This window comes from Phodopus roborovskii, unplaced genomic scaffold, assembly GCF_943737965.1.
Source record: "Phodopus roborovskii unplaced genomic scaffold, PHOROB, whole genome shotgun sequence".
Taxonomy (NCBI): Eukaryota; Metazoa; Chordata; class Mammalia; order Rodentia; family Cricetidae; genus Phodopus; species Phodopus roborovskii.
The window spans coordinates 7,822,559-7,839,782 of NW_026126460.1; the positions used below are offsets into that span (position 1 = coordinate 7,822,559).

The following is a 17,224-nucleotide window of genomic DNA, read 5'->3' on the forward strand; positions in this document are numbered from 1 at the left end:
GCACTGTTTCTGTAAGGAGAAAACCAAAGCCAAACTAAATGTCCAGTGTTACAGAAACTGCTAATGTCAAAATGATTAAATATTCTACAGGCATTTGTGGAAATTATCAAAATTTTAAAATTAACTTTTTAAAAAAATGTTAAATGAATGAGTTTTTTGGATTTTGTTTGTTTGGTTTGGTTTTTTTGTTTTGTTTTTGTTTTGTTTTTGAGACAAGGTTTCTCTGTGTAACAGCTCTGGCTGTCTTGGAACTTGCCTTGTAGACCAGGCTGGCCTCAAACTCTGCAGCCACCACCAGGCTATGAATGAGGTTTTTTGTCTGCATGTTTGCATATGCAGTGTATGTGCAGTGCCCTAGGAGGTCAGAAGAGGGTGCTGAATCCTCCGGAACTGGAGTTACAGATATTTTGTGAGCAGCCATGTGGGTGCTGAGAACGGAACCTGGGACTTCTGCAACAACAGTAAGTGTTCCCAACTGCTGAGCCCTCTCTCCAGCCCCCAATTAAAAAAAAAATTGTCATTATAAAAGTGAGTGAAATATTATGTCTTCTAAATCCTCTGACAGTGATTTATAAAATTTACATACAGGGGCTAGAGAGATGGCTTAGCAGTTGAGTTTACATCTTAATATCCATATTGGGTAGATCACAAACACTTGTAATTCCAGCTCCCAGGGGTCTGATATCCTCCTACCTCTGAGGGCAGCTGCATGTACTCACATGAGTGTGCACACACAAATAAAAGATATTAGAGTTTACAAAATAAAAAATAAAATTCACATAGAAAAGTAGTATTTTGTAGGGCTGGGGGATGGCTCAGTTGGCAATTCTATGGTTGTTCCTGCATGAGGACTTGAGTTCAGATTTAGCATATACAGAATCTGGGTGTGATGGCACACACCTGTATGTAACTCCAGCACTTGAGGGGACAGCAGAGGAGGAGACAGGTAGATCTAAGGGCTTGATGGCCAGCCAGCCTAGCTGAAATGCCATCCTCTAGGTCCATGAAAGACCTTATCTCAAAAAACGATGTGCTAGACCTTCAAAATGGCTTGGTGGGTAAATGTGCTTGCTGGGCAAACCTGCCAGCACGCGTGTGCAAGCAGAGTAGAGTTTGATATCCTCTATTGCTGTTGACCTTAAGTTTTGAGACAAGTCTCTAGCTAACCCTGGAGCTCATTGACTAGGCAAGACTAAGTGGCCAGTGAGCCCCAATGCCTGTCTCCTTTTTTTCTCCTTTAGGTCCTTGTAGTTGTGCAGCAAACCCTTTACTAAGCCAGCCCATGCTCATGCCAATAATGTATTAATGTGTTTACTCTGACCTGCTTCATCTTCTTTTTTTGGAACCAGGCAGGGTAATGAAAACACAGATCCTGCACACTTGTTCACATGTGTGGTCCCAGCTACTTGTTATGCTGAGACAGGAGGATCTTTCATTTGAATCACAGAAGTTAGAAGCTCACTTCCCTAAGAGAGAGAGAGAGAGAGAGAGAGAGAGAGAGAGAGAGAGAGAGAGAGAGAGAAAGGCTTTGTGAGAGCAATAGATTATTTTCTGTACGAAATGGTATTGCTTTATAGGATTCTCTTAAGTATTTAATTATCGCCTGTTGTGTGCTGGTTCTTACTGCTTGCAAAGGCCACATACTTACTGTTCTAGGGATCCTGCTGACACACCCACCGGAGGGCTTTAAAGCCAGTGAGACATTTCCTGTGATAGTACTCATTGCCGTTCTCATTGTTTGATGGATGTGTTTAGATTAATTCCCTTTGTAAAACCTAAGAAATAGTCACAATAATTCTTAAGCTTCATGACACCACAGCTTTGTGTTGCTTTGTTTTAATATTGAAGCCTGGTTTCTGCCTCCAAACACTTAGATTCAATTGCTATGAGGTGTGTCTTGTGTTTTCGTATTTGTAGAAATGCCTCCCAGGCGATTCCAATGGGCTGCAGGGTGGGAATTACTGCAGTATACTGTCAGCAAGTCCTCCTTTCCATCGCGAATGTGCGGTCAGCTATTCAAGTCTTATCACCATTTGTCAAGATTTATTCTGTCTTGCTCGGTTCTGAGAGATATTTATGAATAAGAAGAATCCTTGTATCTCATTCTAGTTGGAAGAAATTAGAAATGATCTAAATTACTAAACGTATATAGTGTGAAAAGATGAAAACTGCTCTGGTCAAAGGACTCTGGGGCAGAGAGGCTACAATTTTAATTATTGTGACAGGTGTCATAAGTTGAGATTGTTGATCAACAATTATGAGATGGAGAAGCCAGCCCTACAGACCAAATGGGTACCTGGATGTCCACGGGAAGTCCTGCCCAGAGACTATGTATGACTCAGAGTCTTAGAGGTCCAACTATTCCTGGTGTAGTTAAATTTAATAGTACAGTAATACAAATTACAAGTGAGAGATAAAGATGAGGTCTGGAAGATTAGACAATGTGTATGGCTTAGAGCTGTTTATACATATGTGCATATGTGTACATGTATGCATGTGTGTACATGTATACATGAATGCATATGTGTATGTTTATGTAAGTATATGACGAGGCTGCTTCTTTGAGATAGGAATCCAGTAGATGGTTCTAAGCAGTTATGCTCTGAGCTAGGTTTTTTCCTTCAGCTCTTGTCTTCTGATGGACAAGAATGCCAGGACAGAGGCAGAAAGAGTAATTCAGGTGCTCTTGCGATGTAGCAGGCTAGAAAGATGGTAAGGCTTGAACCAGGTGCTGACCAGCAGATAATGAGGGACAGAAACAAGGGAGTAACAGAAAAGTCTGTGCTTGGAAGACAGAATCATCAACACCAGCTAATGTGTTAAATATGGGGGGAGAGGGTAGAAGGCAGGCTGTTAGTCCAGAGTGACTAAAATAAAATCCCTAGAAAACACAGTGGGAAACCTTGGGAAGATATGGTTTTGCAGAGTGATCAAGAGTTCCTTATGTTGGAGGCCATGTGTAATATGCTTCACGTACCCAGGCATCGAGTTTGTGGTTACATTTATGAGTCTGGAGTTTGGAGAAAGAGGTCCTGATCAGAAGTGAAATTTTGAAAGTATTTGTTACATAGTTTTAAAATCTTGAGGCTGTAGATTACCAGGGTAGCAAATGTAGATTAAAAGGAGGACTAAAACAAAGCCCTTTCATTGTGAGTTATAGGCCAGCCTGGGCCAGATGGTGAGGCCCTGTCTTCAAACAGACAAACCAAAAAGAAAAAAGAAAAGAAAAAAAAAAAAGTAAGAAAAGAGAAATAACAACACAGCCCTTGGACATTGCATCCTTAAAACATTCAAGAACCAGAAGGAGTTAAAATGGGGTGAGATGGACAGCAGAAGAGTGAGTGGGAGTGTTGGGTTCTAGGAGCCATGGAGAGCAGTGATAGGGTAGGTCAGCTAGGATGAGGGATGGAGGGGTCATTGGTTACCCGTTATTTGTGTCTTTTAGGTTTCAGAATTTACCTTTCTGATTCTTTCCTATGTTTCTTGATGAGTGAAACTTGATTTGAGAGCAGCAGTGCAGTTAAGAAGACAGAATTTAGAAGGAAGGATTCATATTGATGGAGAAACTTGTGCGCTTGGAGGCCTATCTGATGTAAAAATTGTTTTACGTTTTCACCTGGGTGGTAATAATTTAGGTGTTTCTTTAAACTCAATTACTTCTTGAGTTGCAGGTAGGTATTTTATGCACTTTTTAATATGTATCTGAAATTTAACAAGAAAGGAAGAAAAATACAATGAATTTAAATACAAATTTGTCTTTAAAATTATTGGTTATTGACTTCAAAGGTTTTGGTCTGCACATGGTAACATTGAACAGATTTTTTTTGTTTTGTTTTGTTCTGTTTTTAGTTTGTTTGGGGTTTTTTTGTCGTTTTTTTTTTTTTTTTTTTTTGCGTTTTGTTTTGTTTTTGACAGGGTGTTTCTGTGTAGTCTGGCTGTCTTATAATTCATAGAGATTTGCCTGCTTCTGCCTCCTGAGGGCTGGGATTCAAGGTGGGCGACACCACCACCCAGCCTGAACAGAATTATATTTTAGGAATTTTAATCTCCACAAATACTTAACATTCATAATTTTTTTCAAATTTTCTTCTTTAAGCCCTCATGCAGTTGGAATCTATTTTAAAGAAAATCATAAAGGAACGAAAAGGAAGGAACTTCGATCAACATATCTTCATCGACTCCTTAATGCAAGGAAACCTTAATGAGCAGCAGGTGATAAAGTGTTATGAGAAGGTTACATATGCATTGAGCACTTTTCTGTCAGCCCTATGGCCTCTAAGAGGTTGGGTGTCTCTTTCGCTGTATCATAAGTAATCAGTGTCCCCCTAGTTTACCCCCTGTAGCCGCTGTGGAGCCTTAAAATGAGGATAAGCAAACATCAAGGCCAAATGCTGTGCTCATAAAGGAGTGTGTGAGCCCTAATGGGCTCAGCCTTCCCACCCACATGGCCAAGTTCAGTGTTTGTTTGTTACCTGCATAGTGCGGTGTTTATGGGGTTGCAAGGCTAGGGTCAGTAGTGACTTCCTTGCCACTAAACGTCATTACAGGAGTCCTGACATGATATACACAATCTCCAATAGGCAGAACAAAGTTCCTGGGTGTGAGTGTGTGCAGAAATTGGTCAGGTGCTGAGGACAGTAACAGGCACCTCTCACCTATGCCAAGACAATGTTGTTGCACCAAGCCATGCCATAAAAATAGCATTGAAAAGGTTTGCCTGTGGTGAGCCAGTAAGACTAATAAGAAATAAATGACAGTTACATCAATAAGACTATGCAACCAGGACTAGGGGCACACATTTTTAATCCCAGCACTCAGGAGGCAGAGGCAGGCCAGTTTCTGAGTTCTAGGCCAGCCTGCATAGTGAGATCCCATCTAGAAAAACAAAAGGCAATGCAAGGTAGCATCCACCCACGACAAGGTGAACAGAAGCAGGTGGGGATATGATTGTCAAAGGACAAATTTAATTAAAAAATGACAAAAATAAAACATAAAATTAACACAAGAAAATAGGCAGTCCAGTATTTAGAGATTTTTTTTTTATTTGTTCTTTAACATAAATGAATGAGCCTTTGTGAGGTTGTATACACCATATGTGTGCAGGAGCCCTCAGAGACCAGAAGAGGGCGTCAGATCCTCTGAAACTGGAGTTACAAGTGATTGGGAGCTTGTGCTTGCTGGGAACCAAATCTACAGTCCTCTGTAAGAGCAGTGAATGCTCTTGACTGCTCCATCATCTCTCCAGCCCAGCAGCCCATCGTTTAGATTGGTTCTCACAGTGAAGACCTAGTAAAGAAATAATAGGCTTCCCCCCACATTTTATTCGCCTAATTTTATACTCTAGATTACTTTAATAGGACCTTGTAAAGACCACCTTATATTTCATACTTTCTAAACTTAGCTTTGTCTTGTAGATCCTAGAAGACAGTGTGATATTTTCTCTGGCCGGTTGCATAATAACTGCAAAGTGTAAGTATGAACTGGTTTCTGTCAGATGGGTTACAGAATGTACACTGGTGAAGCTCTTCTGAAGATAAAAACCTTGCAAGAGTCCTTTGTAGTTTCCCTTCCTTGCTGTTTTATTCTTGTTTGAAAAGCTTGTTTCATTCGGGTGCCTCCCCACACACATCAGCACATTTTATGGACTGTGAATTCTAGTTAGTGCCTTTCAAATGAACTGCTGTTCACCTTTCCTGGTGAGTGATAAGCTTTGCCATTTCCTTTCCTGCTCCCCCACTCTGGTGCTAAGGCCTGAGCCAAAGTTCTTGTCCACGCTGGACAGACAGTCCCCCTCGGACTCACAACCCCTCTGTTGCTGCTTTTCATGGATTCCAAGCTGTTCTGCTGTTACTAAGGACTTGAAATGGGTACAGAGTCCACAGTGGTCGTGATTTGAAAGGACTCTCTCTCTTCTTGGAATTGATTTCTATTTAAAATTCTAAGGTGTGTGTGACCTTTATTGGTTTGTAGACTTATAGAGAACAACACATTGATACAGTATTCATAACAATGTTTGTAAACATAAAAAGGCATAATTTAAAATGCTTCCAGGAAGTATATAGGTACCACATAAAATGTGGAAAATTTATGTTCACTTGAAGGACTTCATTTACACTTCATTTCAAGGGAAAGTTTTTTGAATGGTGAAGGCTGCTAGTATAAACATCCCACACATCTCTTCTTTAACATCCAGATGTGTCTCAATATTATGGGCTAAATGAAATGTATGCAGATGTGTCAAAGATCTCAATTATTATTTAATTTTTTTGTTAAAATTTTTTTATTTAAGTATTTTCTTGCATTTATTTATCTGTTGTGGCAGTGGGTTCATGCCATGGTGTGAGCTTGCTGCTAGAGTTCTTCACCATTTAGGTCCCAGGAATTGGGCTCAGGTCATTAGACTTGAATTTACCTGCCGAGCCATCTCATAGCCCATCAATTTTTTTTTAATGCGTATTTGTTTTAACTCTATATTACATTAAAATGTAAAATGTAAAAAAGCTAAAGCTTTTTTAAAAATGGAATTAACCTGGACATGGTGGCACATGTCTAAATGCCAGTATTGAGGAGGGTGAGTTAGGAGGGTCACAAGTTCCAGGCCAGCCAGGGTCACACAGTCAGGCCCAATCTCAAAAGCAGAAACAAAACAAAACTGAATTTATTATGCTGTGACCACTACAAAACTTGGTCACCTCAAAGGTAGAATTAACAGTTAAATCTCATTTTCAGTTTTTAGGGAGGGTTTATAAAGAACATCGCTATTTATTTATTTATTTATTTATTTATTTATTTATTTTGAGGTGTCACCATGCACACTTTATTGACTCCACTGTGGATAGGTATGTGTGTGTATATATATGTAGCATTTGCATACGTGTAGGGTAAACAAAGGGTCAAGGCCTCAGCCTGGGGTGGGCAGCTTTGGACTGTGAAGCAGAGGGCAAGACTAGAACCCAGAATGTGGCATTCTTTGTGAAAAGGCTTCAAAGACTGCCGCTGAGGTGGTGGAGACAATGGTGATGCAGATAATGGCCATGAGGATGCTGAAGATCAGGGAGCTGATGTTGAGGCACTTGGCAGTGGAGGCGTAGGCCTGGGCTCCAACCACATCACCCACCATCTTCCTGTCCCTGGACTTCACAGAGTAGGCATAGGCGATGAAACCCAGGCAGCAGAAGTTCATGAAGAGTGCGTTGAACATGGTCAGGCACAGCAACCTCTCTGGGCATGTTGATCACGGTGGTTCTCACAACAGCTGAGTTGTGAGGGTCCCCCAGCTCAGTCACCCGTACTCCTCTTTGATTGTCTCATAACTCGGGGGACGTCCGGCATTGTTGGTGTAAAAGGCTTGGGGATTATGGCTCATGGTACTGACTTGAACAATCACCCCTTCTGGAGGATGGCTGCTGCTACCCTGGCTCTGTAGGCCCGCCCTTTTTCGCTATTTATTTTTTTGCTGTGACTTTTTTAAAAGATGTATTTATAATGCTTTATTAGTTTTACATGGTCATGGAGTCAAGCAGGACATATGAATAACTACTGTATGTAAATCCTTATTAGTAGTATATAGATATATTTATTGTAAACTTGTACTGCATATTTTAATGTATATTGTAAGTTATGTATGTTTACATATCATTTGTGAAATAGAAATGCTGTGGTTCACCCAAAAGCCATCATGGGTCAAGCTTAGTAAAGTGGTGATGCATGCCTTTAGTCCCAGCACCTAAATCTCTGTGAGTTTGAGGCCAGCCTGACCTACAGAATAAGTTCCAGGACAGCCAGGAAGTGAAGGGAAAGTTAAGGACATAACCAGGTACTCTTGAATACTTGGATTACCAGGTGGCTATTAACTTTTAGAGGCAATAAGTGAGTCAGACATACATATTTAAAAAGTTAACTTTGGGTTTTGTGAGTGTGGTTCAATGTTATAATGCCTTGCACTGTAATAATAATAATAATAATAATAATAATAATAATAATAATAATGAGAACTTAATTTTGAGCCAGTCCTCAGCCAAGGAAAAAAAGAAAGGTAATTTATAAAGAGAGGTAAACAATAATTGATACACATTACAAAGCACCTGGGATAGAAAAGGTAGGACAGTAGGTACTGTTGCTCAAGCATATTCCAAGGAGAGGATTTCTCGAACAGTTAGGCACCATAGCTACTTTGTTTCCTCTACCTTCTGTTCCATTTACCCTGAGAAAATAATCCATAAACCAGCTGAAAGCAAAGGTGAGCCACAAGCTAGAGTCTGTCAGGGACCTCACTAAAAGTGCAGATGAGGGCCAGGGAGATGGCTCAGAGGTGAAGGTGCCACCAACCCGATGGCCTGAATTCAGACCCACATGGTGGAAGGAGGGAATTGACTCCTACAAGTTCTGAACCCCACAGACACGCCAACACACTTACATATACATACACATGTACATACATACATATACACACACAGTAGATAAATAAATATGACTGGAGTTTTTAAAATAGTACAGGTGGGTGGACCTTACCCCCAGCCTATGGAATCAGAGTCTTTGGATGTGAGGTTGTAGCACCAATAAACTCTCAAATGATTTTGGTGAGCCAATTGCCTGAGCAGCAATTAATTATTAAAGGTTGTCAAAGATTTAATGTTGTCATTTGAGCAACTCTCCCAGATTTGTAGGAATCATTTCATTAGTGCTTCTGAGTGAACAGCTTTTATTTCATGAGGTTGAAACAGATAATCCCTCGTAACCTCCAACATTCAGTTCCCACACACGTGTTTATTCTCACTGACCTCAGGTAGGATGATGTAAGTAGTGCAGTTACCTGCCAGATTTCAGAAAGACCATGTCTATGTGTTTTCCCATCTTCTACACACATTCATGTTCTGTTCAAAACACTCAAATCCTGTGAAGAATTTTGTTTTAATTTTTGGTAACATTTATGTACATCTGCTTGGGAAAAAAAGAAAGAGAATTTACAAACTAAATCATTAGCTTTTTTTTCTTTTTCCTTATTGTAAGCCAAAAATTATGCAATAGCTATTTTCACTGATACTAATGTAATTTTTACATAGTATGTACCTGGGCAATCTGTTTTCTGACGACAGCCGAAGAAGTTCAGAAGAAGCTATATAAGGAGATAGACCAAGTTTTTGGGAAGGGTCCTATTACTTTAGAGAAAACCGAGCAGCTAAGGTAAGACTACAATGAAAGGGAAAAAAATCATTAAAAAAGGCAAATATCGGGTGGTTTATTTATTAACATAAAGCTTATGCTAATGTGTAGAAAAGATATCTATATTAAAATATGTACATAGATTTTCATTTTGATTTGTTTCTGTTTATTTAAAAGATTATTTAGATGGTCATAGTGGCACACACCTTTAATTCCAGTACTTGACAGGCAGAGGCACAGAGGCTGGTGGAAATCTGTGAGTTCTAGGACAAAGCTACAATAAGGAGATCATATCTTGCCAAAAAAAAAAAAAAAAAAAAAGAACCCCCCCCAAAAAACCACAAAAAATTATATGTGTGTGTCTGTAAGAGTATTTGTGCACATGTATGTGTGGGTGCCTATGGCCACCAGAAGAGGGACTTGGAGCCCTTGGAGCTGGAGTTGCAGTTAGTTGTGAGTCACTAACTGGGTCCTGGGGTCCAAACTCAATCCTCATGACTGAGTAGCAAGCACTGTTCTTGACAGCCCCTGTTTCTGCTTCTTGAGGCAGAGCCTTCCTGTGTAGCCAGATGGTCCACAAACTTGTGACCCTACCTCAGCCTCCTGGGTGCTGGGATCACAATTACCATACCTACTTATATACCGATTTTAAGAGATTAAATTGAATATCTAAAAATCACAGAAGCAGTTCTGGGAGCTGGATAGATGGCCCAGCAGTTAAGAGCACTGGTTGCTTTTCTAGATGACCCAAGTTCAATTCCCAGAACCCACATGGTGGGTCACAACCATCCAGTTCCCAGAGGTTCAGTGCCTCTTCTGGCTACCATTAACGGTACACACTAATATGGTGTGCAGACATACATGCCAGCAAGACATCTATATGCAGAGAATAATAATACGTTTAAAGACAAGACTATGCAACTGTTGTGTGGCATTAAGAAAAATGGAGTAGTTCTAGAGAACCTCTTAACCAGCCTGTATATGGTACCAGTGACGCCAAGCAGAGGACTTCATACTTTGTTGATAGAGATACAAAACAGTGCAGGCACTGGGAAATGCTGTGGAAGATTTTGTAATGTTAAGCATACATTCAGCCTCTGTCTGACTCAGACATTCCTCAGCATCCCTAGATGCAGAAACGAAAGCAGGCATACACAAAGACTTGTATGCAAATGTTGGTAGCTGTATATTCAAAAACACACAAGAGCTGAAAGTCCAGATTTTTACCAACTAGTGGATAAATTAGCAAATTGTGATATTGCCATACTGTGGGGAGGCTGCTAATTAATATAAAAACAATATCAATATATACAACCACTTGTTAAGTGGAAGAAACAAAGGGCAAAGGTCTGCCTACCACACTGTTTCACTAATGTGAAATTCTACAAAACACAGCAGTTGCTCCATAGAAGGCCTTGGTACTTCTCTCCAGTCTGTTCTCCAAATTGCTGCTGGGGCCTGTGGCTGCACGCCCTAGTCACTTAGCACACTTTTAAAGACAGACACCTACCTGAAGCAATCTCAAACTGTTCCGAAGTCTCTGGGCCTCAGAAGGTTTCACCATGTTCAGTCTTAACACAAATAGCATCCCCAACCAAAAAAAAAAAAAAAAAAAAAAAAAAAAGTTTCCCAGGTACCTGGAACAGGAGTTACAGCCTATTGTGAGTTACCGTGTGGGTGCTGGGATATAAACAAACCTAGGTCCTCTGAAAGGGCTACAAACGTTAGTAACCTCTGAGCCGTCTCTCCTGTCCACTCATGGGGTTTTTACCTTCATTCTGCCAATGTTTGTCATGTTTATTGACTACAACACATCTGTTTAATCTTTTTAAAAAACAGATATTGCAGGCAAGTGCTTTGTGAAACTGTTCGGACTGCCAGACTAACCCCCGTTTCTGCCCGGCTTCAAGACATTGAAGGAAAAGTTGGCCCATTTGTTATTCCTAAGGAGGTAGGGAATGTCCAGTATATTTAACTTAGCTCATCTTGAGCTACTTTGGTATGTGTTTTTATGTTCTTTTAATTGGAAATACTTTTTTTTTCATGTGGTGTATTCTGACCAGTTTCCCCTCCCTCATCACCTCCCGTCTCCTCCCCATCCTTTCAACTCCATGGCCTTCTCTCTCTCTTTAGAAACCAAATAGGAAAACAAAGAAACAAATCAGAATAAACATAAACAAAATATAACAAACACATACACAACATAGACACATACACATAAAACAATAAAAACACAAAATTGGAAACAAAAATGTACAAGCAAAAGATCAGTAAGTTAAAAAGTGCCAAAGGAAAGCATTTTGAGACAAAAGTCTCCAAAAGGACTCCTGAGTTCATTTTGTGGTGGCCGTCTCCAGCTGGGCTGGTTTGTGTGCTTAAGTTGTATTCCTGACAGTATTCAGTAAGTGCTGCCCATCACTGAGTCACAGCCACTGTAGTTGTGGGTAGTGTGGATTTCTTTTGCTTTCCTTCCTGTCTCTATGTACTGCTGTCAGCCGTCTATATTTTTGTTCACTCTTGAGTGTGATTATTGTCCTGTGTGTACATGCACATATATACATGTGTGTATCTTAAAAATTCAGATTAGGGGCTGGTAAGATTACCCAGCAGATAAAACCCAACCTCTGATGTGCAAGCCTCGTGACCTGAGTGTGATCCCCAGAACCCACATTAGGTAGAAAGAAGGCACACCCATGATCACACTCAAATGTCATAACACAACAATAATAATAATTTTTTAAAACTGAGTCTTAGTAGGAAATCTTACAATGAATATGGTGTTCATTATTCTCTTTCTCTCTCTCTCATTTATTTAATTATTTATTTTATTTTTTGAGACAAGGTTTCTCTATATAACAGCCCTGACTGTCCTGGAAATCACAGAGACCCACCTGCCTCTGCCTCCCGAGTCCTGGATTTAAGGGCATGCATCGTCACCACTGCCTCATTTTAACAGCCACGTAATGCTCTACTATGTGTCATATCAATTTATGTCCTGTAAATAAAGCCATCTCACTAGTGAAGATTTAGGTTGACATTCTCTTTTTATTATTAAAAATTATGCAGTTGTATAAGTATTGAATAATACCTTAGAAATGGAGTTTTTGAAAGCTGAGCATAGTGTTGCATGCCTGTAATACCAGCACTTAAGAGGCTGAGGCAGGAGGATTTCCCTGAGTTTGAAGCCATCCTGCAAGACAGTGTGCTGGAGGTCAGCCTGGGCTGTGTAGAGAGGAAATGAAGTGTTTGGATAAAAAGCCATGTGTTGTCATGGGGACTGAAGTTAGCTCAGGTGGAACCCTTGACCAGCTATTGCAAGGCCCTGGTTTTGAGCCTGAGCACCACCATTTAATGACAAACGAGGCTTGTAAAAGGTAATTATACTTCACTCATAATGATTGTACATACTTTCTTAGGGTTACGGGTGTGGCCCAGTGACAGTGTACTTGCCTAACTTGTGTAGAGGTCAGTCCTTAGCACAACAAGGTACCTAACTAACCAACTAACCAAATCACAAAGCCCTTTTTAGACAAGGAGTACAGCTCAGGGAGCCCCGGGCTCAAGCCCTAGCACCAAAAAAAAAAAAAAAAAAACACCAAAGAAACCAAAACAAACAAAAATCTCAATTCCTCACCACTTTGGATTTATGCATCTTCTGTGTATTTTGTGAATCGTATTATTTCATTTGCTTCTTTCTGATAATTAGAGAGATGGAACCACTTTTCATATTTGAATCAACGGTCCACATTTCTCTTCTCGTCCCTGCCCTTCTTCCCAGTGCGATGTCTGCGTGCTCCTCAGCTGTCAGTTATGCAGTGGATTTCCTTCTTGTTTATAGTCCTCTTCCACTGATGCTCCGTGGCTTTCAGGTCTTAGCCACACACAGGCTTTAAATTTTACATAACCAAGTCTGGTTTTCCCTGCACAGCATCCAGGTTCTGTGTTGTGCTTAGGAAGCCTGATCTGTTGTAAGATCAGCAAGATAATGGCTGGCCGTTTTCACTAGCTTTTGGGTGACTTGTGTTGCGTTTGTCGTGCTCGACTAACTAGATTTTGTTTTTTAGACCCTCGTCCTCTATGCCCTGGGCGTGGTTCTTCAGGACCCCAGCACTTGGCCATCACCACACAAGTATGAAATAGTGTTATGTCTTTTTGATTGTTGGTGTTTATGTGTATGCATGTTTGCATTCCTTCCCAATGATTTGAAGACAAAATTCAGTATTTGGTAACGCCATTACAATGGAAGCCATTCTCCTGTCCGCTCTTGCTGCGCCTTCATTGTCTCATTACTCTACCTGCTCCGCTTTCTCCTCTCGCCTTTACAAATTTCCTTTTTCCTTCCTTCCTTCCTTCCTTCCTTCCTTCCTTCCTTCCTTCCTTCCTTCCTTCCTTCCTTCCTTCCTTATTTTGGGGCAAGGTCTTGTTTGATGGATCATGCTGTCCTGGAACTTGTGATCCTGTCTCAGCCTCCCAAATGCTGAAGGTGACATGTGACACTATCTACTTTGATTTGTGGTTTTGTCTCTTATTATTATCACTTCTATCTCATAATCCGTATGGCTATCTGATCTTGTAACTGTCCTTTCATCTTAATAGGTTTCTAAAATAGAAGATGATGCTTATGCAGCTTTTTCATAGAATCCAGAAATCACTGCTGTGTGTCGTGTGTGTGACTGGTGAGGGAGAGGTACTGCCCCTGGCTAAGCTTAGATATAAGGACTTGTTTTGAGATCATACGGCAGTGCCAGTGCAGGAGGAGGTCCTGTGAGGAGACTGCAGTCATGAGCACGCTAAGGGTGGGTGTATTACATGCTCCTGTCAATTTAGGTCCTCAATGAAGCATCCAATCTTCAATTTTTATTCTAAAATTATTAGCCATTTTGTATTCCAAATGGCTTTAATAACGAAATTAAAGATGTGCTTCTGTAAAAATATGTATGCCTATAGTTATAGAAAACTAAAGTTTGAAAAAAAATTGTTTACTATTTTTTTGAGACGGTTTCTTTGTGTAGCCCTTACTGTCCTGTAACTAACTCTGTAGACCAGGCTGGCCTCAAACTCACAGATCCACCTGTCTCTGCCTCTCAAGTGCTGGGATTAAAAGTGTGCACCACCACCTCACAGCAAAATTTGAAATTTTTTGGTGTTAAAAAAAAAAAGAAATCTTCCAGGTGGTGGTGAATGCCTTTAATCCCAGCACTTGGAAGGCAGAGGTTAATCTCAGTGAGTTTGAAGCCAGCCTGGTCACAAAGCCAGTTCCAGGACAACCAGAACTGTTACACAGAGAAACCCTGTCTTGAAAAATCAATCAATCAAAAAAAAAAAAAAAAAAAAAAAAAAAAAAAACCACCCTATGTGAAAAATATCAAGAAATACCAAGGATTTTTTTTTCCAACTTTAAGTGAGATATGAAGAATCTAGCTGGACATTTTGCTCATGTGCAAGGCCTGGATTCTGTTCTAGTACCGTAGGGGGGCAGAGAAAGGGGAGAGAAAGGAAGAGGAGGCACTTCGTTGGAAGTAGAAAACTTAGCAAAGCATCTACTATGTAACACAGTTGATGAGCATACATGCGCAGCACTCAAGGCCAAGTGCTATGCTAAGTATTTTGTTTGTGTTTAATTAAAACACACTGTGTCCTCTCTCTCTTCTACCTCCTGTCCCTCCCATGTCCTCCTCCTCTTTGACCACTGTCGTCACACATGCATATAAATGAATCAGCATATAGGCTGAGTCCACCCTGTGCTGCCTGCATGTGTGTTTCTGAGTCTGGTCCCTGGATGTTGGATGGACAGAGAGCTCATCCCTAGAGGACACTAATCCTCCTCCTCTCAGCTGTTGTTAGTTGCTTGTAGCCTCTCATCTAGGGGTGGGGTCTGGTGAAATGCGCCCCCCCCCCATTTTGGGAATGTCAACTGTTGTAAATTATTCAGGTTTTGCTTGGACAACAATATTTTTGAGATTTCATGGATCCATCTCCCCTGTCATAACTAGAAGGCACAATGTCACAGTGGACCTGGTCCTCTGGCATGAAAAAATTTTCTTACCTGATCCTACTTAGTGGTCTCAACAGTCCATGAGCTGAGTCTTCTACAGCTGGAGAAACTGGTTAGAGAGATTACCTTTACACAATGGTGTGAATAGAAACAGAATACCAGCATTTGACCACTGTTGGCCTTTGCCATGTACACAGCTTTGGAAATGTACAGACACCTACAACCTTCTGCAAGACAATTAATTAATTCAAAGAATATGTCTTTTGGCATATTGTAAAGACTGACATTTTAGTAATCTGTAACACTGCTCATAAATGTGTTCATTAGAATCTAAATACACCTGCACTCTCCACCTCTTTTCTAACTCAGGGTAGATCTTTTAAAAACATTTGCATTTGGAAAGAACTCATGTGTTTTCTTTTTAATGTTTCTACTTTTCCAGTAGCGTTTGACAGGGAAAGTCTAAAATAAAAAGCCTTTCTTAGCCTTTTAATATCTTTCACCTATAATAAATACAAATACAGTAAAATTGGTGATTTTTAAGGCCCAAATGCCTAATTCTAATAGAAGACACCATGTTACCTGCTACATTGCTGGATCTGAGCAATGTATCTTTTTAAATCCATTGTTTAGAGCTAACATATTCAGAAACAGCAAGAGATTAAATGTGTATGTGTTCAGTGGTTTGGAACTATAATGTGACTGCAGTAGATTTAAACTGTTACAGCCTATGCATTTAGTTTTGATGTTTAAGAAGCAAGTGAGACTGTGTTATGGTTACCTCCGATTTACCTTTTAGGTTTGATCCAGATCGCTTCTCTGACGAGTCAGTGATGAAAGTGTTTTCCTCGCTTGGCTTTTCAGGCACATGGGAATGCCCAGAGCTGAGGTAAAGGACAGAGACAACAGTAGGAAAGGAAAGTCGACATTCTCGCCTTTCAGATGATCTCTTTTAATGACAGTGAGTGACATAATTTTAATGTCGAATTCTTAATCTTTAGTAACTGGTCGACTCTCTTCTGGACCAGGTTTGCTTACACGGTGGCCACAGTGCTACTGGGCGTGTTGGTGAGGAGACTGCGCCTGCTTGCTGTGGAGGGACAAGTTTGTGAGATGAAGTATGAACTGGTCACATCATCAAGGGAAGAAGTGTGGATCACTGTCTCCAAAAGACACTAGGTGTTATACATGTTAAGTCTTTGTTAAGTAGGTGAAGGGAAAATGCCATGAAGAATCTGTGCTGAGTCCTTTTACAAACCCAGCATCATTTTGTAATGTAAAACCTATCAGTGCTTTGTGAAGTACATATGGATTTTTTATATACCAAAATTTCTTAATGTGTGATACACATTTATACTTATTGTACCAATATATTGATAAATTTAATAGGAAAGTTTAATTTTCTTTTAATTTGTATCATTTTCTAATCCATTATTTTTAATCTTGATTTTTTTTCTTAGGTTAGTCTCTCAACCATATATATATATATATATATATATATGTACACACACACACAACCACACACACACACACAACCACACACACACACACACACACACACACACACATATATATATATATATATATATATATTTTTTTTTTTTTCCCCTTCCTGAGACAGGGTTTCTCTGTGTAGCCTTGTCTGTCCTGGAACTCACTCTGTAGACCAGGCTGGCCTCAAACTCTTAGTGATCCACCTGCCTCTGCCTCCTGAGTGCTGGGAGGTATGTGCCACCACCACCACCCGGCTCAAATGAATAACCTTAGAAGAGAATTCTTTTGTGTAAGTTGGGGAATCACATTTTCTGAATATTCATTAAGAAAAACAATGTTACCTCTTTTTGCATTTCTAATAAATCACCTATCATTCTATCTGGGGATCACTTTTGTTTTCTGAGTGTTAATTGGTGTCTTAATCATGTTAATTAGGTTTTGGTAATTTCCTGGACATTCCGTGTCACACATCTGTTGCATTTTCTCATCACTCTTGAGCATTCATCTAAGGCTTGCATGTGGCTCAGCGTTCAGAGTCGCTCAGAAGCATGGGGTAGCACAGCTGTTCCTCAA

General features: G+C 40.2%; 1 protein-coding gene and 1 pseudogene across 1 annotated transcript in view; one reads left to right on the forward strand and one right to left on the reverse strand.

Moving 5' to 3' along the window:
* The window catches only part of LOC127226353 (cytochrome P450 20A1), a 39,603-nt gene extending 23,053 nt beyond the window's left edge, over positions 1-16,550 (forward strand). Inside the window, exons 7-13 of the mRNA XM_051190294.1 lie at positions 4,097-4,212; positions 5,415-5,469; positions 9,063-9,183; positions 11,002-11,113; positions 13,227-13,291; positions 15,957-16,046; positions 16,186-16,550. Coding sequence (XP_051046251.1) covers positions 4,097-4,212; positions 5,415-5,469; positions 9,063-9,183; positions 11,002-11,113; positions 13,227-13,291; positions 15,957-16,046; positions 16,186-16,336 — 710 coding nt within the window. The 3' untranslated portion in view covers positions 16,337-16,550. The remainder of the gene's footprint in view (positions 1-4,096; positions 4,213-5,414; positions 5,470-9,062; positions 9,184-11,001; positions 11,114-13,226; positions 13,292-15,956; positions 16,047-16,185) is intronic.
* LOC127226354 (interferon-induced transmembrane protein 2-like) lies at positions 6,804-7,431 on the reverse strand (annotated as a pseudogene).
* Positions 16,551-17,224: the final 674 nt, after the last annotated feature.